The sequence below is a fragment of the Chiloscyllium plagiosum genome, chromosome 2, assembly GCF_004010195.1.
Source record: "Chiloscyllium plagiosum isolate BGI_BamShark_2017 chromosome 2, ASM401019v2, whole genome shotgun sequence".
NCBI classification, from domain to species: Eukaryota; Metazoa; Chordata; class Chondrichthyes; order Orectolobiformes; family Hemiscylliidae; genus Chiloscyllium; species Chiloscyllium plagiosum.
In genome coordinates, this window is record NC_057711.1 from 26218641 (window position 1) to 26246191 (window position 27551).

General features: G+C 40.5%; 1 protein-coding gene across 2 annotated transcripts in view; it reads left to right on the forward strand.

Annotated features, from left to right (window-relative positions):
• Positions 1 to 27551, forward strand: part of snx25 (sorting nexin 25) — a 230299-nt gene that overhangs the window by 56718 nt on the left and 146030 nt on the right. For both annotated transcript variants that reach the window (XM_043705929.1, XM_043705938.1), the window contains exon 4: positions 21262 to 21478. In XM_043705929.1, the coding sequence (XP_043561864.1) occupies positions 21262 to 21478 (217 nt within the window). The remainder of the gene's footprint in view (positions 1 to 21261; positions 21479 to 27551) is intronic.

Consider the following 27551-nt stretch of genomic DNA (forward strand, 5'->3'; position numbering starts at 1 on the left):
TAAGTAAATATTACAAATGTTTTCACATCTTTTCTTGCACTTACGTTCATTGCTGGATTAGTACAAAGCTCACAATAGGTACTCCGATGTAACTCCCACACAAGTGCTGAGTTGCTCTCGGTTGACAAGAATCCTACTTGCCAAACAGAATGGATCTTTTTGATTGTGTCCCTGGTAGTGATACTATGGGTCTGAGTGTGATGTCTGGTTTGTGTACTTTAGGTAATCCATAGAGTCTGGGGGTGTTGTTGCTTTCCGTTTTCATTCTTTGTAGGTCAGCTCTGGTTATCTATCCGTTTTTTTGTCGATTCCTTAGTGTGTTATTTATCCTATTGGTGAGTTGTGGTGTGGGGTCAAATTCCTTCATTTGGTAGGTGTTGATATCTGCAAGTAGTTGTTGTGCTTTTTGGATGTAATCAGATTTATCTAGGATGACCGTCATTCTGCCTTTATCTGCTGGTAGTATGATTATGTTCTTATCGTTTCTTAGTGATTTCAGTGCTTCCCTCTCCTTGGTGTTGAGGTTATGTGTTTGTCTTTTCCTTATTATCATAGGTACGACAGTTTGTCTCACTGTTTGTTGTGTCTCTTCTGTCAGTCCATTGTTCCTGAGCGTGCATTCTAGTGCTGCTAGGAAGTCTGCTATCTTGGCGTCCCTGTGGTTGTAGTTGTTTGCTGGATGTGGAGGCTGTTGGCTGGAACAGAATTTGTTACCTGTCTGTAGTTGCCTTGAGAAGGTGCTGATGAGATGCCACCTTACTGCTGCAGTCCACGTGCTGTAGGTTGATCCCTAATGCCCTCAAGTTAAAATCCTGGAATGCTCTCCCTAACAACAGTGAAGGAATGGCGATATATTTCCAAGTCCGGATGGTGAGTGGCTTGGAGGGAAACATGAAGGTAATGATATTTCCATATTTCTGCTGTTCTTGTCCTTCTAGACGGAGGTGATTGTGAGTTTGGAAGTTGAGGTCTAAAGATCTTTGGCAAATTTGTGCAGTGTGTCTTGTAAAAACAGTGCACAGCCCTGCTACAGGCCCTCAGTGGTGGAGCAAGTAAATGCTTATGAATCTGGTGCCAGTCAAGCAAGTTAATTTGGTCTGGATGATGTCAAGCTTCTTGTTAGAGGGAAGTAGGAAGTATTCTGTCACACTCCTGACTTGTGCCTTTGTAGATGGTGGACATATTTTGGGCAGTTAGGAGGTGCAGTATTCCTAACCTTGGACTTTCTCTTGTAGCACTATTTATTTGATGAATCCAGTTGAGTTTCTGCTTTTGGTAACCCCCCAAAATGTTGTTTGCTTGGTATTCAGTGATGATAATGCCATTGAATGTCAAGGGATAGTGGTTACATGATGTCCGATTGGAGATGGTCATTGCCTGGCATTTGTGTGGTGCAGATGTTACTTGCCACTTGTCAGCCCAAGTGTGGATATTTGACCAGATTTTATTGCATTTGAATGTGGACTGTTTCAGTATCTGATAAGTTGTGAATGATACTGAACATTGTTCAATCATCAATGAATATACTCAGTTCTGACCTTCTGGAGGGAAGGTCATTAACAAAGCAACTGAAGATGCTTAGGCCTCAGGGATTTTGCTGAGAAACTCTCACAGAGATGTCTTGGAGCTGAGATGACTGACCTCCAACAACTACGACTGTCTTCCTACATAATAGGTAATACTGCAACCTTATGAAGAAATGTTTAGCAGTTTGCGTTTGTCCATGCTGGAGTTTAGAAGAATGTATTGGCATGTGTAAGATTCTGATAGGAGAGAGGCTGAAAGAATTTTCTTCTCTTAGAGGAATCTATAATGTTGGGACAGTTTATTTTTTTGAAAAAGCAGCCTTCCATTTAAGAAAGATGAAGAGAACTCTTTTCTGTGAGAGAGTTGTTAGTCTTTGGAATTCCATTCTCCAGTAAGTAGTGAAGGCTGGGTCATTGAATATATTCAAAGCAGAGTTATTCAGATGTTTGGTCGCAAAGGGAGTAGAGGATTATGGGGTCAGGCAGGAAAATGTGGTTAAGGCCTTAGTCAGATTCGTCGCTATCTTAGTGAAAGGCAAAACTAGCTTGATGAGCTGATCAGCATGTTCCTCCTATTTTGAATGATCTTATGATTCATTTAGGTTTAGGCTAGGCTTAGATCTTAGGCTTCATTTTGTCAAGGAGGCATATGGTGGTCACTGCAATGGTTTGTCTTGGACAGCTGATGTACTGATGAAGATGATGTTAGGTAGGTATCTCTAGCCTTGGTTCACTTTGCACTGGTAAAGATGCACAAATTCAAATCCTGCTCGGAAAGTTGTGTGGCATTATGTTTGTTTAGTTATTGTGGTACCATTCATGTACTGGGGAGTCTAGAACTAGGGAATAGAGTCTCAGGATATGGGTAGGACATTTAGGACTGAGATGAGGAAGCCTTTCTTCACTTGATGGTCAGTGCGGCATTCACTGCCACAGAAGGCTGTGGAGTCTGGGTCACTCAAGACTCAAAGATTGATATATATTTTTTAGATATTAAAAGCATCGAGGGGTCTCAAAGGAAAGCGGGAATATGGCATTGAGATAAAGAATCAGCCATGATGATATTGAATTGCTCGCAGATTCAAAGGGCAGAATGGCCTATCCCTGCTCTGTTTACAGTTGACAGTATCTTTAGTTGAAGAAGTACACAAAGATTAGCATTGATTTTTTCATTGATCTTGGACTGTTGGATTGTGAGATGTTTAGTAAATAAACGGAGTAAAATTGTATGAAGCCTGTGTTTATTTGCTGATGATCAGTGCATGATCTGTGACCAGTGAAGTGTGTTAAGTCTTTGTGACTTGAAATGAAATGAACATTGTCCTGCAGGCTCTGGCACAGGGCAATATGTGCCAAAAGGATGTTCAAATTTAACAATCTAGAATTGCTATGGAATATGGAATTGAAGGAGGGTAACTGGACTCTAAATGTTATCTCTGTTTCTCTCCCCACAGATGCTACCAGACCTGCTGAATTTCTCCATCAATTTCCATTTTTGTTTACAGAATGCATAGAATGGGATTAAGTAAAGAAGTGCAGATGCTGGAGATCTGAAACAAAAATCAAAGTTCTGGAGAAATTCAGCAGGTCTGGCAGCATCTGTGGAGAGAAAAAGGGTTTACCTTTTGAAAGTTTTAATGTTGGGGGAAATGTAGTCTCCCCACCATTTCCCAGCTGCTTTCAGTTCTGACTTAAACTGTTAACCTTATTTTGTTTTCACAGATGCTGCCAGACCTGCTGAGTTTCACCAGCACTTCATTTTGTGGCTAGAACTGAAAGTCATTGTGTTTTCCATGCCTGCAGTTTGCAAACAAAAACTAAAAGAGAATTTTTTTTTTCTCTGAAGAAGTTGTCATGCTGTTTCCATTTGTGCTATCTTTTTCAGATAAATTATTGAAAAATGCAATGGTGCAAACTTTTTCAGTAAGGCAGACTATGCAAATTCTGCCTTCATCATACCTCATGCTAGACATTGTATTCAAAAAGGCTGTTGGGCAATAAAGCAACTAATTTTTAGCGTAGGAGGAACTAGTAGCATGGAGAGCTGCAGGCACAATTGAGTAGGTGTTGGCGGTAACAGCAATATACAAAGGCTTGTCTGAATTTCTTTTGCTTAGAGAGAGATGATACCAGCAGAAAGAGAGGAGGGATGTCTGGGTTGCTGGTGAAGCAAAAAATAATATTTGGTAGCACTTCAACTAATTGAGTATTCATAAAATATTGCCATATTCCGTTTACTGCTGCAATGCATCAAACAGCTGATTAAAACTTGGTGGGTACTGACTTCTGAAGGAGTGTTGCATTAGCTGACCATTTATTGGAATCATGCTGTTTCTTTCAGTTGCTTAAAAATCTCCAAGCTTCTTTTTATTTAGAGAATTATGGAGGCAGCCTTCAAACTGAAGTTCAGTACCATGCAGTATTAATGTTTTCTTCCCTTTCCAGAATAGTTTTGCAACCAGTAAGTTCAAGTGCATACAACAAATATTCATGTGAGTGAGGACATGCCCTTTCCTGTTTTGACCCTGCTCCTGTGTTTGATAGGCATTTGGCTTCCTTTTGTATCTTTACTCTGTATTCTGTCTTCACTGGTGAGCTGCATGTTTTTTATTTGTTGGTATTTGTGCCAATTGTACTGCTGCAATGTATCTTGATAGTGGAATGAGAGACTATTATCTGGTGCTTCCCAGAACAATCCCATAATCTCTACTGGGAAATTTAAATAGTTTCAAGAGTCCACTGTAACTTTCAGGAGGGGAAATTGAGAAAGCAGAGGAGAAAGAAAGCACAGCAGAGAACTTTTACAAAAGGACCAAAATTGTTTGGGCGTAAAGATTGACATACTTGTATCCTCAAATAAAATCATCAGGGAAAATATTTTTCTTAGTCTGCAAGCCATTAAAGTTAGGATATCATCTCAAAAACATTTTATCATCTGGCCATAATTTTGAATCTCATTGGGAATTCATACCTCGGATCAGAAAGGATTACTTATTTGAAGATGTAGGAGCAAAAGCAGGCAATTCAGCCCATCAAGATTGGTCATGACATCATTGTTGATCTCATCATCAAGTCCACTTTGCTTCGTTATCCACATAATCCTTGAGTCCCTTACTGACTGTAAAAATGTGTATCTCAACCTTCAATGTACTTAACCACCCAACCTCAGTACCCTTTTGTGGTGAATAATTTCATAAATCCACTACTCTCAGAAGAAATTTCTTCACCTCTGCCTTAAGTATGTAAACACTTACTGTAAGATTAAGCCCTCTGAACCTAGACTCTCCCAAAATGAGCAGCAACCTTTCTGCATCTATGGTCAAGCCCTTAAGAATCTTGTATGTTTCAATAGGATTGTCTCATTCTTCTCAATTCCCATGCTTACAGGTTCTCTCATAAGACAGTCGCTCAATACCTGGTATCAGTTGAGAGAAAACCTTCTCTGGATTCTTTCCAATGCCAGTATTTCTTGACTTCCTTGGTGTGGTGCAGTTTCTATGGTGCAAGCTCCAGCTCCTTAACTCATATCTGAAGTTCCTGGAGCTGCAAACATTTACTTCAGATGTATTTGCTCTGGATCACAATAGTGTCCAGCAGCTTCCACATGTTGCAGCAGCAACGCATTATCCATCTTGCCATCACTATCTGATTTAACTTCTAACTTCCCTGCTCTTTATACATCACTGTACTGGTATTGTTTTTAAAAATGCAAATCCAGTATCAATTTAATACTTAAATAGTTATTTCTAAGATAAGGAAGAAAAACACTGGAAACCAAAACGCATCTGAAAAGCAGGCTTTTACTTGAAAGGCTAGAAATATTCACCAATCCTACTGTCCAACCAGCTTCTTTGCCCGCACTACGCTACAGTTTGTGATGCCACTCCACCGCTGGCCTCATTGCAGGATAACCTCTCGGATATGCTTTTTATCCTTTCCCACTTACCTTTTGCACTGTGGAGTTTATTTCTTGCAGTAAACCTTAGTTAAATCACCTCTGTCCCCTTTGCACCCAATTGCCAACAATCGTCAGTAACTTGTTTGGTTTTCATCTCTCTGCTGCAGTCCTACACTGACCATGCTATTTGCTGTAAAGTTGTCTAACATAGGATGATGATTAAAACTCAGAGTCTTTACAGATTTAGTTTCAGTCATTTGCTGGTTCATCAAATTTGTTTAACACAATACATTTTCTCTGTAATGCAGTTAGCTATGCTATTTCATTACTCAGAATTTGCCGATAATTTAAACTGTATTTTTGGTATGCAAACTTCACCAAATTATTAACAGGCGACAGTAACTACTTCATAGGAACATTGTTTTGCACAGACTGCTCCTGTTGCTATTAGCTGCTTTAAGCTTCTTTGGAGATAAGATACTGGGACTTAGCACTTTCCTTTTGTATGTATAATGTGTGGACTATTGTCAGCAGTGGACCTTGGATCAGCATGGTAATCTCTTTGGCTATACTGTAGCTGTATATTGTGCAATATTTGAGTTCACAATTCCATGTAATTTACATAGATTTCTGTTCCAACTGTTAACAACTAGTTCTTGCAAAGCATGGTTTAAAGTCTGTACAGCTGCTGTGTTTTCCCATTTCAAAATAAAACACCTTGGCAGGGTGAAATAACTTGCTTGAAAAGTACAATTACTGTTTAAGCCCACAACAAGTACACTTGTCTTATCCCTGCCATCCTACATTCGAGCATTCGCATAAATGCTAGAGGTCCAAAATTTGGTTGGTTGACTTGTAAGCTTTTGGCTAGATTTTGTTTTAGTTTCCTGGTTTGTTTGTTCAGGGAATATCTTAAAGGATGTAAAAGAAAAACTTTTGAAATATTGACCATTCTGTTAGTTGTCTGACAGTGAAAGGCCAGACTTGTTGTTTGCAGGCTGATGTGGGATAAAACTATCTAATACATTGAAGTATTTTCACTCCTAACTTGGTAACTGCGTTGTGAGGTGGCAATGTTAGCCTTGTGACCTGCGAACATTGGCTGAGTGTTCCTCATATGAAAAGCTAGTAAATAACTCCTAAACCTGTCAGTGTTAATTAGTGTGATGATGAATAAGTGAACTACTTTTAGAAGCCAGTTTGCCACAGCTGCTCACCATCTTTACAAACGTATGGATACAGAATAAGATTTGACCTTGATGATTCTGGAAGCTAAGGCTGAACTGAAAAATATACCATACATTTTAGTCTATTCAGGAAAAAATGGTTTTGAACTAAAATGCCGATGCAGGATAATATGGAGTGTGAGATTAGTTGGGGTTGGAATGATGACTGTACTTGGCAACTATAACGAAAGAACTTCCATTTATGAAGTGCCTATCACGTACTGAGGACGTAATGTGCTTTATGAACTGCAGGCACTTTTGAAAGCTCAATAGCAGATGCTAGTGATTTGAAATATAAATAGAAAGTTCTGGAAGCAGGCAGTAGGACAGTCGGGCAGTATCTTTGCGGAGAGAAAAAGTTGATGTTTCAAGTCTGTGACCTTCCTACAAAAGTAAAAACTATTATAGGTGTAATAGGGTTTAAGTAGGCACAAAGGAAGGGGAAAGTGCCTCTTTAATCTCAATACCATGACACCATAACTCTTGTGTATCATAGTTGTAAAAGTTTCTTTTAAGTTCAGAACCATTGATGGGATGGGATTTTTTTTTAAACATGACTGAGAAACTCGGAGACATGTAAAGCACAGAAGTTTCACTGTTGTGTATTTTTTTCCAGATAAACCCATCTTTGACAACTGCTAACAAATGGATGGGCCATGTAAATTCAATCCTGGCTGTCTTGAATATAAATGAGTTTGGTTCCTTTGTTAATTTGACAGAAGATGTTAATCGCAACTATGGGTCAACACTTCGCTCAAAGAAAGCCTTGTTTTTAGTTTGGCTGGTTTATTTATGCGTGTCTCAGTCAGTATAAAAATGTAAATGTAAAAACTAAATCCTCAGTAATCCAGCTGTGTGAAGAGAACAAAACTGCTACGGTATTGACTACATGACCTGCATGTAACCATAAACTACCCTTTCTTGAATTAAGCATCATCTATGTTGGGTCTAAGGTAATTTTGTGAGGTTCCTTGTACAGGGCCAATTTGCTTGTGAGTGATAACTGAATTGGCACTGTTTGAATATCTACTCTTCTCAACTACTAATCTATCTGACGCTTGTAATTTTAATCACTTGAGGTTGAATAAAAATTCTAGTGATCTTTTCCTCAAATAAAAAACTATGGCAGAGACAAGGGTAGATGGGACAAACGGCATTTTATGGACTATACTTATAAATTTTCTCTGTTGTTTTTGGTCCCCTGGGAAGGCCGTCAAAGACAGGCACTTGTTTTGCCTCAGATTTTCCGGTCCCTGGGCAATTCATGTTGCAGAAATGATTTTGCACTGTGGGCTTTGGAATTAAAGTTCTCATCTTTGCTCACATAGGTACTGGGAGGCCTTAGTGTTCACCACTGGAGGGAGAAAAAGGTCTCTGTTTGTATGCACAACATTTTATTTAAGTCTTTAATTATCCTGGAATCCTCATGCTGTCTAGACTGGGGTGGAGTGGTTTGTGCGGTATATTAATAATGAGGTCTCAGTCTTTGTAATGAATATTTCAAGAAAAAGATGAAAGTGTCTTCTGAGAAAATAATGTGCAGATTTTCGCTGGCATTGTATTGCACAGACTGTAATGTGAATTGTATTCCTTATAGGTGCTGGTCGTAAAATTGTTTCTAAGAGATCTTGATGCTACTGCAGAAAAATGAAATGTGATTTATTCCCAGTCTGACTTTTGCTCACAGACCTGAGCTGTCTTGTGAGCAGCTGGGGTGCTTGAACAAACTTTTTAATGTATTTAATGTAACCGTCCTGTCCTGTGATCTGTATTTCTTTAAAACTTGCCCTTCATAAAATGGTGTTGCATGGCATTATATTTGTCTTGATATTAGAGGTGCACAAAAATTTTATTTGGATATAACCGAACTTGTAAAATTGTTAAGAGCCATGAAATGAATATTATCAAAAGGCAAATGTACGTTGTAGGCTGGAGTGAGAAGACACAGAAAACAACTTGGGTTGATCCTAGTTATAAATTGAATTCACCTACAAGAACAGTTATATCATGCCTTTTTATTCGTTGTTGTAATTTGATTGATGAATGCTACATTGGGAAATAATTAGATAATACTAGTTCAATAATACAATTCTGAGTTTCGTTGATCACACCAGTGGCCAGATCAAGCTCAAGTAAGTGGATATTTGAGACTCATGCAGTATTTTGGCTTGTGTTATTAACTCCAGGATCTGTAGAGTTTGCGATCCTGGAAATTCAGAATATTCATTCCCATCTTGAATATTTTTTGGCTTCATTCATAGGAAATGTGAGCTAGTGAGACCAGTATCTCTTGCCTATCCCTAATTTCACTGGTGAAGCTAGTGGGTGAGCAGCCTTGCTGGTATAGGTGTATCCATTGTGCTCTTAGGCAGGAAGTTCCAGGACTCTGACCCAGCAGCAATGAAGGAAAGGAGGCACAGTTTCAAGTCATGATGGTGGGTGGCTTGTTGAGGAGGTATCGAGGTGATGTTTCCATTTTTCTGATGTCCATGTCTTCCTAGGTGGTAGGCATTACAGGTTTGGAAGGTGCAGTAAAAGGTGAGATAAGCAGTATTTCTTAGATGATACACATGACTGCCATGGGCATCAGTGGTGGAGGTATAGAAACCTAGAATATAGGAGCTGGATTAAGCCATTTGTACTTCACACCATCCAAATCCAAATTTGGCTGTTCATCCAAATTCGTACCTATGTTCTTTAATCCTGTGAGAGTCATACACCATGGGAACACACTGGTTGATATAACTCATTCAGGGCAACCAAGCTTTCCAAACAAAACTAACCCCACTTGCCTGCATTTGGCTGTTTTTCCCTCTAAATCTTTCCTATTTATTTACATGATCTTTTAAATGTAACTGTACCTGCATCTTCCACTTTCTCTGTCAGTTCATGACACTTATGAACCACCCTCTGTTTGGAAACAAAATTGCTCTCTGGTCCCTTTTTTTAAATCTTTCTCCCCTCGCCTTAAATGTTCCCTAGTTTGAAACCCCCCACTCTAAGATCTCCGTAATCCTGACCATACTTGTTTGCTTGATTAGTTAATCTGCTTTGTGAATACTCCATGCATTAAGGTACAAAGCCTTAAGTCTTGCCTTTTTTTAAAATATATTTTTATTGAAAAATAGATTTTTTAATATTACAACAAATACAATTCAAAACAATACAAAGAAAGAACAAAGATTTTTTAAAAAACCACCCTCATGTACAAATGTGTTAATATATTTAAAAGTATTTTAAAAACCCTAACTAACTACTTAATAAATAATAACGAACAACAAACTAATAACAATGCAGTTCAGCAAAAAAAAAACCCACTAACACTCTCTAATATCGAAGGCATTAATTTTCACACATTGATACATTCGCAGTTCCCCCTCTCTGGATATTGGACTCGTAAAGCACAATCATTTTGGCTACATAAAAGCTCATATCAGTATGGTAGACAAATCTCTGTTCAGGTAGCCCAAAAAGGGACGTCATTTCTTCTGGAAATTCTCAGTTTTGTGGTGTACTATACTTGTAAGAAAATCCAAAGGAATATGCTCAATAACAATCTCTCACCAACCCAACAGACCTGGGGGATTTTTGGACATCCAACCTAACAAGATATTCTTTCCCGTGAGGATGTTGAAAAGTTTTTTTTTCTTATGCACATCTACAGGGAATACACTGGGCAGGCCAAGAAGAGGAGAGATTGGGTCCTTCTCCACCCTTACACCCAAACTCCCCTCCATTGCACCTGCCACAGCACTCCAGTATGTTTTGAAGCCTACCACAGGAACAGACACAGTGGATAAGAGTGCCCATACTAACTTTACACTTGAGGCATGTTGATAATACTCCCCGCTTAAGTTTTACCAAATGATCCAGAGCCAAGTGGACCCTGTGGAGAATCTTTAACTGTAAAGCATGGGTCCTATTGCAAATTGATATCCTTCTTGTGTTTTCCCAAATATCTTCCCATGCCTCTGAGGAGACCTCAACATCTAGCTCTCTCTCCCACACACTGCAAAGCCAATTGAAGTCATCTGAGGGGCTCCCCCCAGCTGATGATACAAAGTGCTGACAGAAGTGTACTCTTAGCACTGAGTGCCCTCCTCTCTCTGTTGGATTGTAGGGATCAGTCAGATGTAGTCTTTTTTTTTGAATAAAATCCCTAACATGACGAAAACGAAAGAGGTCCCTGTTTGCTCATATTTCCATGCTGACTGATCAGAAGACATCGTTGTGTCTCCCTCAAATAAATCACCCATGCAAGACACCCCCTAGCTGCCCAATCCTGAATCCATCGTGTCCGGATGAAAACCTGGCATACCCACTATAGGTGTAAGGAAAGATGCTTTGCCAATATTGCCATTCCTCTGCTGAATTGCCCTCCTTGCTTTAATAGTATTGATAACAATATCCCTTAACTGTCCTCATTCTGTCCAAAAACAGCAAGCTAGTAAAGGGACACTTTGCCTGAGAGGTTTTGATATCTAACTATATTGAAAGAGGGGCTCGAAAGCCCAATCACTCACGTAAGATAAAAGCAAGCTTTAGTTTTTAATATCCAGGAGAATCATTCCCCCCCCCCAGTCTGTGAGGTAGTTGCAATTTAGCTAATTTAATAAGGGGCTGTTTAAGAGCTAAACCAGCCATTCAGTCTCCTGAATGTTTGCTTATCGAAAATCAGAGGGAGCATTCATATAGAGTACAACAAACGAGGGAGGATGTTCATCTTAAGAGCTATCCGACCTAACCATGAGACCAGAAGCGTCTCCCATCTTTGAAGGTCTTGTTCGATTTTGTTGAATAATTGAACAAAATTAGCTTTGAACAACTGATCCAGAACTGGAGTGATGAATATGTCCAAAAACACGCAACACCCCCTGTGACCACTTAAATGAGAATCGAGATTTTCCCTCAAGGTGTAACACCTTCATAAGACCACCTATAGGCATAGCCTCTAATTTTGCAAAATTAATCTTGTACCTTGAAAAGGTGCCAAACGTGCTGATGCATTGTATCAGGTGAGGCACTGAAACTGCTGGATTTGACCAAAAACTGAGCACGTCGTCCACGTACAATGAAATCTTATGTAATTTTGACCCCACTTCTGGAGCCGATTATATTAGGATCCCTACGAACGGCCTCCGCCAACTGTTCAATCACCAATGTAAAAAGCAATGGCTAAAGGGGACAACCCTGTCGGTTTTCCCTAAAAATGTTAAAATTGCTGGATCGCACCCCATTGGTGATGACTGCAGTGAGAGGGTCACTGTAGAGAACCTTAACCATCTTATAAAGACTTCATCCAAGCCAAACCCGCTATAGAGTATAGAAAATGTACGGCCATTCAATTCTGTCGAATGCCTTCTCTGCATCTAGAAAAATCACCAATCCCTGTATTGACTGTTGTTGACATGCTTGAATTATATTAAGCAGCCTCTTAACATTATTGGAGGATCTGCAACCCTTTATGAAGCCCATCTGGTCGTTTTTAACAACAGCAGGTAACAGAGTCTCCAGCCTTAACGCAAGAGTCTTAGAGAGATTTTTAAAATCAACATTCGAGAGTGAAATGGGCCTGTATGAAGCACAGTCCTCTTGGGGCCTTCCCTTTTTAAAAGATTAAGCAAACATTGGCCTCTCCCAGAGATGGCGGGAGACAATAGTGACTGTATGAGTCTTTAAACATGTTGAGCATCAGGCCTGACTATGCTTATAAATTCCTTTAGAGAATTTGTTGGGAAGTCTGTCAGGACCGGGTGCCTTTCCACTCTGAAGCTGCTTCACAGCCCCCTGCACCTCTTGCTCTGATAAGGGGGCATTGAGAAAAGACTCTTATTCGGGGGTCACATCCGGGAGAACCAGATCCTTGAAAAAGGACTCCATCTTGGTCTGTCCTCCTCACAACCCTCAGATTGGTATAATTCAGAGTTAAATCTCTGAAATGCCTCATTAATCTTTTTGGAATCACATGTTAGGTTCACAGACCCTTTCCTAATCAACGTAATGGCTTGAGGGGCACTTTTTTTTTCCTGGCGAGGTACATAAAGTATTTGCCTGGTTTGTCATTGTGCTCATATATAACCTTTTTTGTTTTGCAAAAGTAAGCTCCTTCTTTGCTGTCTGTATGAGCATGCAATTCAATGCAGACTACAAGGCCGTAATCCTCTGTAGCTTGGCCAACGAGGCCCTGTCAAAGTAAATCTTCTTGGCTGCTTTTAACCATGCTTCGAGGAGATGTTGCTGCTCGCCCTTCTGCCGCTTCCTACTGGCAGAGTAGGAGATAACTAGCTTTGGCAGTTTCCCAAAGGACAGACAAGCTACTAACTGAGCCTGAGTTAATGTCTAGGAATGCCCTAAATTCCTTAGGGAAGTACTCCACAAAACTATTATCCTTAAGGATAAAGGGATCCATTCGCCAATGTCTCGGGCCCACTATAATGTCCTTAATCTTAACCAACAGGTACACTGGAGTGTGATTGGAGGTCGTAATATTACCAATCATACAAGATGTCACCAAGTCCAGAGTTGCCACGAAGGTCAGGAAAAAAATCAGTCCTGTTGTGACATCTGTGTGGATTGGAAAAAAACGTAAAATCCCTGCCTGTAGGGTAGACATGCCTCCAGACGTTCACCAACCCTAACTCCACACACGCATCCACTAATTGTTTAGTTTATACAGGGGGCCTTTGGGCAACTGGTCTACTGTGGGATCCATAAGACAATTAAAGTCTCCCACGATGATGATATGTCAAGATTCAAGACTATTCAATTTAGAAAATTAATATACCAGAGATTTGAGGGGATGGGTTGGAGGGCAGTAAACATTTAAAACACCATATTCTTCCCTGTTTATCAGGGCTTTGAGGATTACAAACCTCCTGTGTGTGTCTTTAACTCACTCTGGTAACTTAAATGGGAGATTCCTCCTAACCAATATAACCACTCACCGACTTCTGGTATTAAAAGATGAAAAGTAAACACGATCAAAGCCATTCTGCTGTAGTTTCAAATGCTCCCCATCATCCAAGTGTGTCTCCTGTAATAAAGCAATACCCACCTTTTCCTTTCTAAGACTCGAGAGTACCTTTTTCCACTTAATTGGCGAGTGACTCCCCTTGATGTTCCAAGTACACCATTTACTCCAGTCATAAGCCATAATGACTTTGTGGGCGGCACGGTGGCACACTGCTGCCTCACAGCGCCAGAGACCTGGGTTCAATTCCCGCCTCAGGCAACTGACTGTATGGAGTTTGCACATTCTCCTCGTGTCTGTGTGGGTTTCCTCCCACAGTCCAAAGGTGTGCAGGTCAGGTGAATTGGCCATGCTAAATTGTCCCATAGTGTTAGGTAAGGGGTAAATGTAGGGGTATGGGTGGATTGCGCTTCGGCGGGTCCGTGTGGACTTGTTGGGCCAAAGGGCCTGTTTCCACACTAAGTAAGTAATCTAATAACCTTCTGGAGTAACATTGAGATTCCAGAGAGGAGGAACTCGAACTACAAACTGCCGAGCCTTAGTGTTGCAAGTTCCATCGAACATAAAAACTACCTAAACTACAACCACTACATTTAACAAGCCTACAAAGCTATCAAAGATTATTTACAACAAAAACCAAAATACAAACCGGCATATAAAGTGCCAATGGCGCTGTCTCAGGGAACTCACCCAACTTCCCAAACTGCTTCCAATACAGCAGCAGGGCTTATAAATACCTGAACCAGGCATAAATTGCCCGTAAGTAGGCATTTAGCCATCCCAACCATTTTCCCTCCTCCTAGCTAGAGCTGCATCACAAACACAAGCAGCAAAGAAAGAAAGACGCCATGGAATAACAACGTGAAAAATAAATTTTGAAAAAAAAAGTCCCCCACCCATTCTTTTTGGTATAACTTAACTTAGAAATTGAAAGTAAACATCCCAGCCACCCCCGAGCGCAGTTTAGACCAGACTATCACCGATAACAGATAGGAAAAGAAAGCCTTGACAAGACTTCCTCATTTTTTTAACAAGTAGAGACATACCCAAACGACACTACTATTTGCACAAACTAAATTGTTCAGATTAAGTTAATTTGTCCACAGATTCTCTTGCCTTCTCTGATGTGTCAAAGAGATGTACTGGTCCATCTAAGGTGACCCGAAGCACCGCAGGATACCTCAGAGTGCTGGATCCCGAGCTCCCCCGGTCTTTTCTTGAAACGTAAGATTTTCTTTTCCGGATCACCACCACTGAGAAGTCCAGGAAGAACATGATCTTTAGAGCCTCCCTAAACTAGGGCCTTCGGATCTTTCCCCTGGATTCTGGAAGCTGCCACTATTCTCTCCTTATCTCAGCGGTGATGAAATCGCACCAAGATGTGATGACAATGTTGGTCCAGACCTGACCTCTGTGCCGTGATCTGGTGAGCCCTCTCAATCTTTAATCCTCCCATTCCAGCCTCCAAGTCAAGGAATTTCGGCAAGCAGTCCTCAATAAATCCCACTGGTTACTCACCTTCCTTACCCTCTGACAGACCGACGATCCAAATACTTTTTTTTTTCCAGCCCCTGGTCTTGAGGTCATCAACTTGGTCAGGCAAATTACGGACCTGAGTCTCCAGGGCCTGGATCCTATTGTTGGATGAATTGGTATCAGCTTCCACCACTGTGACCCTGTGTTCTACCTCATCCGTCCTTTTCTCCAGGTCTCCTAGCTGCTGTTCATGCTTCTGCAGCCTGATAAGAGATTGGGGCCAGCTTCTCCTCTAGCTCCTTCCCCAATATCTCACAAGGTTCCTACTTTACGAGGAGCTGGTCGGAAATAAAGACCAAGCATCCTGCAAGCTGGGCCCCTGGCCCGGCCTCTGACATACTTGCTCCCTCCTTCGGCATCCTTGGACATCGAAAACTGAGCTAAGTTGTTCTCTAACGTTTTTCTGGGACTCCATGACCTTTCTAGAGTCCCAGGATATCGTAGTGATCCGGGTAGGCTGGGTTAGGATTTCGTCCCATTTGCGATGTGGTATGGAGCTCTGCAACGTGATCTTTCTAGATCACCACCATCTTGGATCCTCCCAAGTCTTGTCTTCCTAACATTACTTGTCCTGTGCCTACCATTATTCACCATAAATGGATCATAAGCCTGAAATCCCCATAACATTTCATAACTACTTAACTGATGTAAATATTTGCTGTACTGAAGTCTGTGCATTTGAAGATTGGCTACTAATTCCTTGAAGAAGTGCTAATGCCCGAAACGTCGATTCTCCTGTTCCCTAGATGCTGCCTGACCTGCTGCGCTTTTCCAGCAATACATTTCCATCTACTAATTCCTTGAACAATATTACCTTCATATTTTTCAGTTACTTTGCAAAATCATAATATTTCAGCTAATGCAAAGCATAAGATTAAATTTGAATTATTTATGTCTTTTATATTTGTTTTCATTCTGCTGTTTGACAAAATGTAATTCTGCAGTTTTGTCTTTGTGTGCTATGCTTATTTTCTTCAGCAATCTCGACAATTCTGAAGAATTTCTAATTTAAAAAAATGAAGAAATCAATCTTGGGGTTCTGTTTGTAATGTTTATCAATCTTTTTAGACTTTGAGTTTAAATCTGGAATAACATCAGTATAGACAGCAAGAACATCTTTAAATCTGTAAAAAAAAAAGATGTCAAGGTGAACATAGGCACTTTAGAGAATGAGGCTGGAGAAATGATAATGGGAAACCAGAAAAGAGCAGAGTGGCTGAATAAATTGCATCAGTCTTCACAGTAGAAGACAATATTAGCATTCCAGAATTAGGAAATAATCAAGGGGAAAAAGGAGGAGTGGAAATAACTATTGTAAGACACCAAGTGCTAGGGAAACTAATGGAGTGAAAGACAGTAAGTACACTGGACTTGATGGGATGCACCTTGGGATACTAAAGGACATACCTAGAGAGACAGTAGATGTAGTGGCAGTAAACTTCCAATAATCTGGAAATGTCCCAGAGGATTGGAAAACTGCCAATGTAATACCTCTATTGAAAATAGGAGACCAATAACAGATAATATTAAGCTAGTTAGCTTAATGTCTGTTATTGGGAAAATGTTACTATTAACGAAAGATGTATACTGAGCACTTCGAAATAAATACTACAGTCAGGCTGAGACAGCATGGCTTCATGCTTGGCAAATTTAATCTCATTCTTTGGTGTGGTTAAATGCGGGATTGATAAAGGGGGAGGAGTGGATATAATATACTTGGATTTTGAGACCGTTGGCACACATTCAATACTTCATAAGTGTCCAAGGTGTTGGAGATCATTTATCAGCATGTATCGAAGATTGGCTAGCTAGTACAAAAGAGAGATTTGGGATAAGGGGTGAATTTTTCAGAATGGCAATCTGTACCTAACAGTGGTGTACCACAGGGATCAGTGCAGCGGCCTAAGTATTTATAATCATATATTCATATTCATATGATTCATATGCAGACATATTCATATGTAGACAGAGTTTACAAAGGGATATAGTTAGATTAAGCAAGTGGGCAGAAACATGATAGATGCAATATATTGCAGGAAAATTGAGATGATGACTTTGGAAGAAGTAAAAAGACAAAGGAGTACTTAATGACTGGTAGGACATTGGAAGCTCAGAAGGATATTGGGGTACTTGTCCTTAGGTCCCTGAAGGTGCAAAACAGGTGGACAGATTGGTTAAGGCGGCACATGGGACACTTTATCTGCCTTTGCCTTTATCCAATTTGTGGTAATAATTATAAGAGCAGGAGGTTATGTTTGAGCTGTATGAAGCTTTGGTTTGGCCACAACTGGCGTACTGTGTGCTGTTCTGGTTGCCATTACAGGAAGGGTGTGACTGCACTGGAGAGGGCACAGAAGATTCACCAGGATACTGCCTGAAATGGAACAGTTTAACTGTGAGGAGAGACTGGATAAACTCAGGTTATTTGAGGAGTTTGAAGAATGAGGATCCTGAGCACAGGTTTATTTGCAGATAAGAGGAGTGGGATTTAGGTTTCTAGTTCTGCACATGCACCACTTCATGGTCCATAGGGAAGCAGAGGTCCAGACCTATATCTGTCTCAACCTCTTGGAGTTGCTCCTCCTCATAGAATCTCTACAGTGGGAAAGCAGATCATTCAGCCCATAGAGTCCACACTGACCCTTCGAAGAGCATCCCATCCAAATTCAGCACTACCCTAGCCCTGTCACCCTGCATTTCCCATGTTAATTAACCTAGTCTGCATATTCTAGATGCTATGGGGCAATTTAGTATGGCCACTCCACCTAACCTGCACACCTTTAGACTGAAAAGAAACCGGACCGTCCAGAAGAAGCCACAGAGACACACAAAATGTGCAAACTCCATACAGACAGTCACCTGAAGGTGGAATAGAACCTGGGTTCCTGGTGCTGTGAGGCAGCAGTGCTACCCATTGTGCTGTCCCAGAGTGCATCTCACTGCTCTTAATTTGTAACAAGAAACGAGAAAAGGTTATACTGATTAAGCATGCAACCCCTGCCATTCAGGCTGCACTCTTCATCTAAAGAGGGTGGAAAGCTGAGACGGTGGAATTTTAGAGGAGTGAGGGCCTTGGGTACTTGCCTTGTTATAGTATCCAACTCTTTCCATCAGAGTCTTCGCATGCATAAGATTTTTGTAAAAGGGCAATAAACCCAAAAATTGTTTAAAAATGTACTCCTGTTCAATATCTCTCCATTGATTTAATTAGTCAAGTTTGACTTTCATCACAGTCACTGTGGTTTGATAGCTCAGAAACTTAATTTTTTGGGCGTTAGAGCAGGATTTATATCTTGACAAATTTCCTCATTCTCTCATACTTTCTCTTTCAGTAGCTTTTCAGTGCATAGTGAATCCGCGTGCACGTGAAGTTGGCCCCAGATTCAATTTTCATTTTCCTAATTGGCATGGCCTGACAGATTGAACAGTCCTTTTGTAGTGCTATCTGTGTTTTTGTGTTATCCACAGGAGCTCTGATTCCCTGTCCCTGTGGATAATGAGAATTTGCTATGCTTACTGTACTTGCCTTGCTGAGGCATTGAAACTCTTAGATAATTTATGTCAAACTCCAACTCATCCAAAATGTCACTGCTCAAAATGTTACTCCTGCTTTAAGCCACTGGTCATTATGAATCTGTACTGGCTTTGTGGCTTTTGATGAAATTTAAAATCCTTAGCCTGGAGTGACTTTGGTCCTCATCCTCAAATCCTTCCATCCCACAGTCTTTGCTTTTACACAGGGGACTGTGAATGGTTGGAATTCTCTAAGCCCCCTTAGAGGGCTTTGGAAGCTCAGTCTTTTAATCTGTTTAAAATAGAGATTGATAGATTTCTAATTACCAATGGGCATAAAAGGCTATGGAGTTAGTGCAAGTAAAATGCATTGAAGCAATCGATCATCTATTACTATATTTAATGATGGAGCATGCTTGTTAGGCTGAATGGCTTATTACTGCTTCTGTGTTCACTGTATTCACCTTGCTGAACTGCTCCAGATTTGCCACATCAGAAGAAACTCTGCTAGGCTATCAGAAACTTGACTGTGGAGAGAGGTTTCAAAGAACATCTCAAAAGAGGAAAATGAGATAAAGAGGTGGACAGAGACAGGAAGAGAATTCCACAACTTAGGACCTAGGCACCGATAGTGGGCCAAAGGAACTGGAGAGCAAACACCAAGTTTTTGGAGGGGTGACATAATCTAGGAGTTCATAGGGAGAATCTACTTATGCTTACATTTGTATAAGTTTAAAATAAATAGCTGTCAATTTTGTTAAAGTCACTGTATGAAGCTTGAATGGACACTATGAAAGGGTGTTAAAGATGAGTATGCATGTGTCCATTGTCTGTGGTAGAAAGGGTTTGTTTTTCCCCTGGATATCATGTGCTGCATGACAATCCTGATGAACAGCAGTTACAGGCTAATAGCTGCAGCTTGATAAGAGCAATGACTTAAATTAGTCTCCAATGTCAGACTATATACATGAATCAAGACCACAGCTTAACAGTCATTACTGACAGAACAGCCTATGTGTTCAGTACATGACCTCTAGTTTCGAGGTCGTTCTTATTACTGATTCTGAATTCCAGTTTAACATCTGTTTCCATGCTGTATATCTCTATTACTCTTCTATTACTCTATTAATTGTCAGACTCTAGACCTTACCAAAATCATGTGTTTAGATTAGATTCTCCAATATATTAAGTTATCAAAACAATATGCAGAAGTGTCACTTAACAAGCAGTGTACTTGGCTGATTCATGGTGGAATACTGACTCTGTTAGCAGGGGTGCTGTCTTCTCCAATTTCCTACTTTTTGCATGCTGTGTCCAACTGAAAAACCAACCTTACTAACCCTTTGCAAATCACAACCAATGAGGTCTCTACTCTGGTCCAAGGCAGGGCATGGTTGGATTTTGTTGGCTAGTTAAGGCATACATTGTGCATGGCCACATGCTGATGTTTAACCTCCTAGGATATGAAGTACATAGTAGTTAATTACCTTGGGTTTAACTTATTTAATGTGAATTCCTCGTAAATTGAATACATTCCTTACTGTGTCTGTGTGTGATGTTGATCAGATCAGATTCTATTTTGTGGGGACCTTCTGGATGATGTGCTTTATTGAGGTTGCTGTGCTTGGAATGGCTATTTTACTTTGTATAAATAGATTGCAAAGTTACTTACAGCTTTAAAAGCTACCAGAATCTTGATCAAAGAGAGATTTCAAAAAACAACGCAAAGGAGGAAAATATGGGAAAGAGGCTGTTGGTTTTGTAGAAGGCTTTCAGTAGGAACCCCCACAAGAGGTTAGTAACCAAATATAAAGGACGTGCAATAGTGGATAATATGCTGATGTGGATTGAGCATTGAATAATGAAAAGACAATAAGCGTGTAGGAATAAATTAGCTCATCATTCTCAAGTTGGCAGGCTGTTTGGGCAGCGCGTCGCAATCTATGTCAATGTCAAAGGACCACTGTTTGGGCAGCGCTTCGCAATTTATGTCAATGACTTGGATATGATGATCAAATGTAATATTTCCAAATTTGCAGATGATATAAAACTAGGTAGGAATGTGATTTGTCAAGGATGTGCAAAGAGGCTTCAAGGGGATTTGGACAAACTGAGTGAGTAGGCAGATGGAATATAATCTGGAAAAGTGTGAAGTTATGCATTTTGGTAGGAGGATCGGAGTTGCAGCGTATTTCTTAAATGGTGAAAGATATTTTTATGTCAAGAAGAATACTTGGCTCCCTTTTGACAAGACCTTGAAAGCTAACATATAGTTGTGGCAATCAATTAGGAATCCAGATGGTACGTTGACCTTGTTGTTGCAAGAGGATTTGAGTACAGGAACAACACGCTGACCAGGCTCTCTCGGGCCATTTTCAGCTGTGTATCTGGGAGAGGTTTTCAGTTTTTCCTTCCAGGCTAGACTTAAATCCCATTTTTGGATGAAAACATGCTTGTGGAGTCATTTAATCTTTTACCTGGCCACTTAATACCTTTTCCAATGAAATGTATTACTTGAGATTTTTAAGAAGCTCTGCATTGCCTGTCCAAGATTCAGGAAAATCTCACAGCTTGTATCATTTTGTCTTTCAGTTTTTGACTACAGCTACAGGGATTACATCCTTTCCTGGTATGTGAAGATCAGCAAAGATGAAGGACATCTGTACCATATGCTCTCAGAAGATTTCTGGGAAATGACAAAGCAATTGCGCATTCGACTCAGTAATATTGACACAGTTAAATTAGTTTGCAATGATGTGGTCCGGACTGTACTCACTCACTTTTGTGACCTCAAGGCAGCAAATACAAGGTAAAAGTTTGGTTTGGGATGCGCGATTTATATTTAATGACGTTAGTCATTTTTTTGTTCCTTCTCAACCTGGTGCAAGTCTGTTCTTCGCAGAATTATGGTTACATGGCACATTTTGTTACTTTTGGTCATGATCCCAACTGGTTTATTTGAGCTTTCACAGTGTAAACAGTTGGACTGGATGTGATATTGTAACTGATTCCAATTAAGTCTTCACCCATTAGAGCAGAATTTCTGTTTAATCTCCTCTGTGGGTTAGCTACTCTACAAGTAATTCTATTGGTCATACCTTGGCTCAGGTTAACCACCTCAACGATATTGAATTAGGTGTGATTCATTTATTGAGCATTACTTTTGTTCACAAAAAGATGACTGTCGAATGTTTTCCGTGTCGAAAAAGATTGTTCATGTGCTGGTTAAGATGATGATCTAATCTAAATGATTTTAATGGCACCCTCAAACAGAGAATTAACAAACATTTCTGTTAAAACGTGTGCACATAATACTTTAGATGTTTATTAATGTATGAAAAATATTTCTTTTTTCATTATGATCCTTTAGAAAGTAATATCTGTCACTGCAACTCAAGGGTACCTTGCAGTATACCAGTTCATTCTTCTGTTACGATCCATTTATTATCTTGCCTATCTGTAACCTTCAATCCTCTGATAATTCTGCTGCTTTCAATTCTGGCCTTTTACAGCAGCCTCATTCATACCTCATGTGAATGGCTTAGTGTTCAGCTATCTAGACCCTAGTCTGTCTTGCCTCTGCACATTTCTTCCTTCAATACACCCACCTATTTATCCATGCTTTAAGTCACTTCTGGGCTGCTTTTGGCTTGGTCGAATTGTTTTTTGATTATGCATCTTGAAAGATTTTCCCATGTTGTGACTTCTGTCACTGAGTCAATATTGAGTACTTCCAGGGCAACCCCTTGCCATTAATGTAGAATTGTGCCTCTAATTCTGCTGGAAAGGACATACTCATGAATTGTATCTGTAAAGTGTGATTCTGAGTGTGTGTCGGAGTAATTTGTGAAATAGCTCTCCCAAAATTGACACAATATCCAAAAAGTTGGCAAGGATGACATTGCAGGGGCAACAGGCTGTTTACTTTTGTCTTTTCCTGTGCTGAGATGGATACCATGGTCTGTAGGGTGTCATTCCTTTTTGTTTAGAAGATTTGGTAGTGATTTATGCAATTGAGTGGCTTTCTAGATCATGGCAAAGGCATTTAAGAGGCGGCTACATGGCTGTGGTTATGGAGAGACTTGTAGGCTAGTCCAGGTAAGAGTGTTGGTAAGCCATAAAAATTTTAACGACCCTCGTTACATGCTTGGCATTAGAACATTTACAGCGCAGTACAGGCCTTTCAGCCCTCGATGGTTTCACAGGGCGGTGCAACAATCTCACGCCCATTTAACTTACACTTCCATTCTCGTCCAAATGCCTGCCCAATGATCATTTAAATGTCCATAATATTGATGAGTCTACCTACTGTTGTAGGTAGTGCGTTCCACGCCCCTACTACTGAGTAAAGAAATCACCTCTGACACCTGTCCTATATCTATCACCCTTCAATTTGAAGCTATGCCCCTGCGTGCTAGCCATCACCATTTGAGGAAAAAGGCTGTCACTGTCCACCCTATTTAATCCTCTGATCATCTTGTAAGTCTCAATTAAGTCACCTTTTAACCTTCTTCTTCTCTCTAACGAAAACAGCCTAAAGTCCCTCAACCTTACCTCGTAAGACCTCCCCTCCATCCCCAACATCTTTGTACATCTCCTTTGAACCCTTTCCAAAGCTTCCACATCCTTCCTATAATGTGATGCTGGAACGGTACGCAATACTCCAAATGCGGCCGCACCAGAGTTTTGTACAGCTGCAGCATGACCTCATGGTTCTGAAACTTGATCCCTCTATTAATAAAAGCGAACACACTGTACGCTTTCTTAACAGCCCTATCAACCTGGGTGGCAACTTTGTACATGGACATAGAGATCTCTCTGCTCATCTACACCACCAAGAATCTTACCGTTCGCCAAGTGTTCTGTATTTATGTTACTCCTTCCAAAGTGAATCACCTCGCACTTCTCTGCCTTAAACTCCATTTGCCACCTCTCAGCCCAGCTCTGCAGCTTATCTACATTTTTTTTAGATGACTTAGATTACTTACAGTGTGGAAACAGGCCCTTCGGCCCAACAAGTCCACACCGAACCTCCGAAGGCCAACCCACTCCGACCCATTCCCCTCCCATTTACCTCTTCACTTAACACTATGGGCAATTTAGCATGGCCAATTCACCTAACCTGCACATATTTTTGGACTGTGGGAGGAAACCAGAGCACCCGGAGGAAACCCACACAGACACAGGGAGAATGTGCAAACTCCACACAGACAATTGCCTGAGGCGGGAATTGAACCCGGGTCTCTGGCGCTGTGAGGCAGCAGCGTTTACCACTGAGCCACTGTGCCTGGTGGTCTCGTCCGGGATCTCTCGCATGTCCCTCTGTTACCAACAACATCCTGCAGCACTATCTACAGCTGTATCGACCTTCGTGTTGTCCGTAAATTTACTAATCCATCCTTCTACGCCCTCATAAAGGTCATTTATAAAAATGACAAACAGTAATGGTCCCAAAACAGATCTTTGCGGTACACCACTAGTAACTGAACTTCAGGATGAACATTTCCCATCAACCACCACCCGTTGTCGTCTTTCAGCTAGCCAATTTCTGACCCAAACTGCTAAATTGCCCTCAATCTCATCCTCTGTATTTTGTGCAGTAACCTACTACAGGGAGCTTTATTAAATGCCTTACTGAAATCCATATACACCACATCAACGGCTCTACCCTCATCCACCTGTTTGGTCACCTTTCCAAAGAACTCTAAGGTTTGTAAGCCGCAACCAACCCTTCACAAGACAGTGTTGACTATCCCTAATCAACTTACTCCTCTCTAGATGATGATAATTCCTATCTCTTATAACCTTTTCCAACACTTTACCCACAACTGAAGTTAGGCTCACTGGTCTACTCCCTTTCTTGAACAAGGGGCCAACATTTGCTCTCCTCCTATTCTCTGGCACTATTTCTGTGGACAGTGAAGGCATAAAAATCCAAGCCAAAGGCTTGGCAATCTCCTACCTGGCTTCCCAGAGAATCCTAGGATAAATCCCATCTGGACCAGGCTAATTATCTATTTTCACACTTTGCAGAATTTCTAACACCACCTCCTTGTGATCCTCAATCCCATCTAGTCTAGTAGCCAGTATCTCCGTATTCTCCACAACAATATTGTCTTCCAGTGTGAATACTAATGAAAAATATTCATTTTGCACTTCTCCTATCTCCTCTGACTCCACGCACAACTTTCCAGTACTGTCCTTGATTGGCCCTAATCTTACTCTAATCTTACCCTAATCCTGAAGAATGTCGATTCTCCTTCTCCTTTGTTGCTGCCTGACCTGCTGCGCTTTTCTAGCAACACATTTTTAAGCTCTGATCACCAGCATCTGCAGTCCTCACTTTCTCTTACCCTAATCTGGCTAGCTTTTCATGAGGTCAAATGTTACTGATTGCCAAGGCGGGAATCTAACCTATGTCCCTAGGAAATAAATCTGGACTTTTGGATTACTAGTCTAGAGACATTATCACTCCCTCCCTATGGCAAAGAAAATAGTATTAACATTTCCTGTCCAAGGAGAACTTCTGGACTGAAAATATTACAAAGAACGTCATGTTGGACTTGAAAGGTTATCTGTTTCTTTTCCCACACATGCTACCAGATCTGAGTTTCTCCAGCACTTTTTGTTTCTATTCCAGATCTGCAGCATCCACAATATTTGGCTCTTCTCACTAAATTGATGAAGTTTGTGATTTATGCCACCCTTTTTACTTCCACCTGGAAAAAGTGTATATAACTAACTAAAGAGACTGAAATAATTATCCTGACCGTCATGAAGCTTAATCATACGATTCCTTGTAGTACATTCCTATAAATAGTGTTTCTTTTTAAGAGGCTGTGTACCTATGCCTTAGGACCCTGGGCTTCATTTGTTGTCATTGCTTATTCTTCATTTTTTTAACCTGGACCACTTCAGACATATATTTCTTTTGTAATTTTGTTCATTCACCATCCGTGGACTTGTTATTTATGTTTACAGTATCATAAAGATTAATTCATTTTCATTTTGTAATTTTCTTCTCGTTCTTATCTATTTATATTCTGGTCTCTGCTTTAATTGTCTTTTTACATTGGGAATACGCACAATCCACACTTGCCTCAAAGAATTCAGGGGCTTGGAGCAGTAATGGGAAATCGACAGTGGCGGCAGAACCTTTTTTGGGGTATATTCTGGTCTCTGCTTTAATTGTCTTTTTACATTGGGAATACGCACAATCCACACTTGCCTCAAAGAATTCAGGGGCTTGGAGCAGTAATGGGGGGAAATCGACAGTGGCGGCAGAACCTTTTTTGGGGTGGAGCTTTCCCACCGGCACCTATTAACCCTGACCCAAAAAAAATCAACCATCACCACCACAACACTGAAGTGGAAAGATTCCTAAATCTTGCCGTTTTAAAATATGTTGTGATTTACTGTCTGCATGATCACAAGGAATATAACATTTTGGTTAATTTCCCCAGTTTGTTTTTACAATATTACACTATTATTTTATTGAAGATTTCCTGAATCTTTTCTGAGTTCACGGTCATTGCGTTGCACTGATTTTACCTAATTTGTTAGGGAGTAGTAATTCCTTCATGTTCCCCTTCTAATGGTTGCCAAAGCATTGCTTGGAGTGAAGCTGTCTGCCATTGAGCTGCTCTGTTTTAAGGTGATGTGTTCTTTTTAGGTTACATATTGTCATATGAGGCTAATCACAGTTACTACAGGAAGTTTGTCTTTAAGTCCTTTTCGATCATTTTGAAGGTTTCCCACTTGTAGTCATCGAATCATGCACTTGATACAGATTGTGACCTGCTTCATTTGTGCTGTTGTTTGATTTATCTCTTGGGTGTTCCCCAGTAATGTTTTGAAGAAACCTCAAAACAGTTCAACTAAGTTAGCAAAGGTCATGAGAAATAAGTGCTGGATAAAGTACAGATCACTGCTTTTCTAATTTGGGTGGGAGTCAGGACTTTGTATAATGTGAATTGAACAATTCCCAAAGTGAGCATTTTCCTTCTTGTTACAACTCTGTTGTTTGGAATATTTTGATTTCATGAGGTGTCTGTAAGAATTGGTGGACAGAAAAGTGATAACCCATCTACAAAACATGAAGTTTTTTTTGTGCTGGCTTGGCAAATAGATAGGGGGATGGGTAAAGTTGCATAGAAAATTATGAAAAAATTAAAGGGCAAAGAGAAGTCTCAGCAGAGGTTATTAAAGTTGCCAGAGCAAGTAATAAAATGAAGAGTACAGAAAGGTTCAGGAATAGAACTTCAGGCACAACAGGTAAAAGAGCTACTATGAGAAGGGCAGCCAATGCCAGAATGGGGTTGAGATGGGGTGGTGTAGAGGATGGGGTGCAGAAGATGAAATGAGGGTGAGCCAGCTAGTAATATAAAAGTAGATTTCAAGAGTTTCTTTAGATATGTGCTTTGCATTGAATCCAGGGGATTTATTAAACTTTATCCCTATCAGTTTCCCCAGCACTTTTCATTTGAGCAAATGCAAAGTTAGCATTTATTTGACAGGTCTACAATACAAGCATCTTTGAGACTGTGTGTAAGGCTTTGGTCAGACAGCATTTGGAATATTATGAGCGGATTGTGCCTCATATCTACTAGAAGCATGTGCTGGCTATGGAGGGGGTCCTGTTGAACTTTATGAAAATGATCCTAGGGTGAAGAGCTTGACAGGAGCTGTTGAGGACTCTGGGTCTGTACTGGCCTTCATAACAAGAGGAATTGAGTATAGAAGCAAAGAGGTTCTTCTGCAGCTGTACAGGGCCCTGGTGAGACCACACCTGGAGTACTGTGTGCAGTTCTGGCCTCCAAATTTGAGGAAACACATTCTGGCTATTGAGAGAGTGCAGCGTAGGTTCACGAGGTCAATTCCTG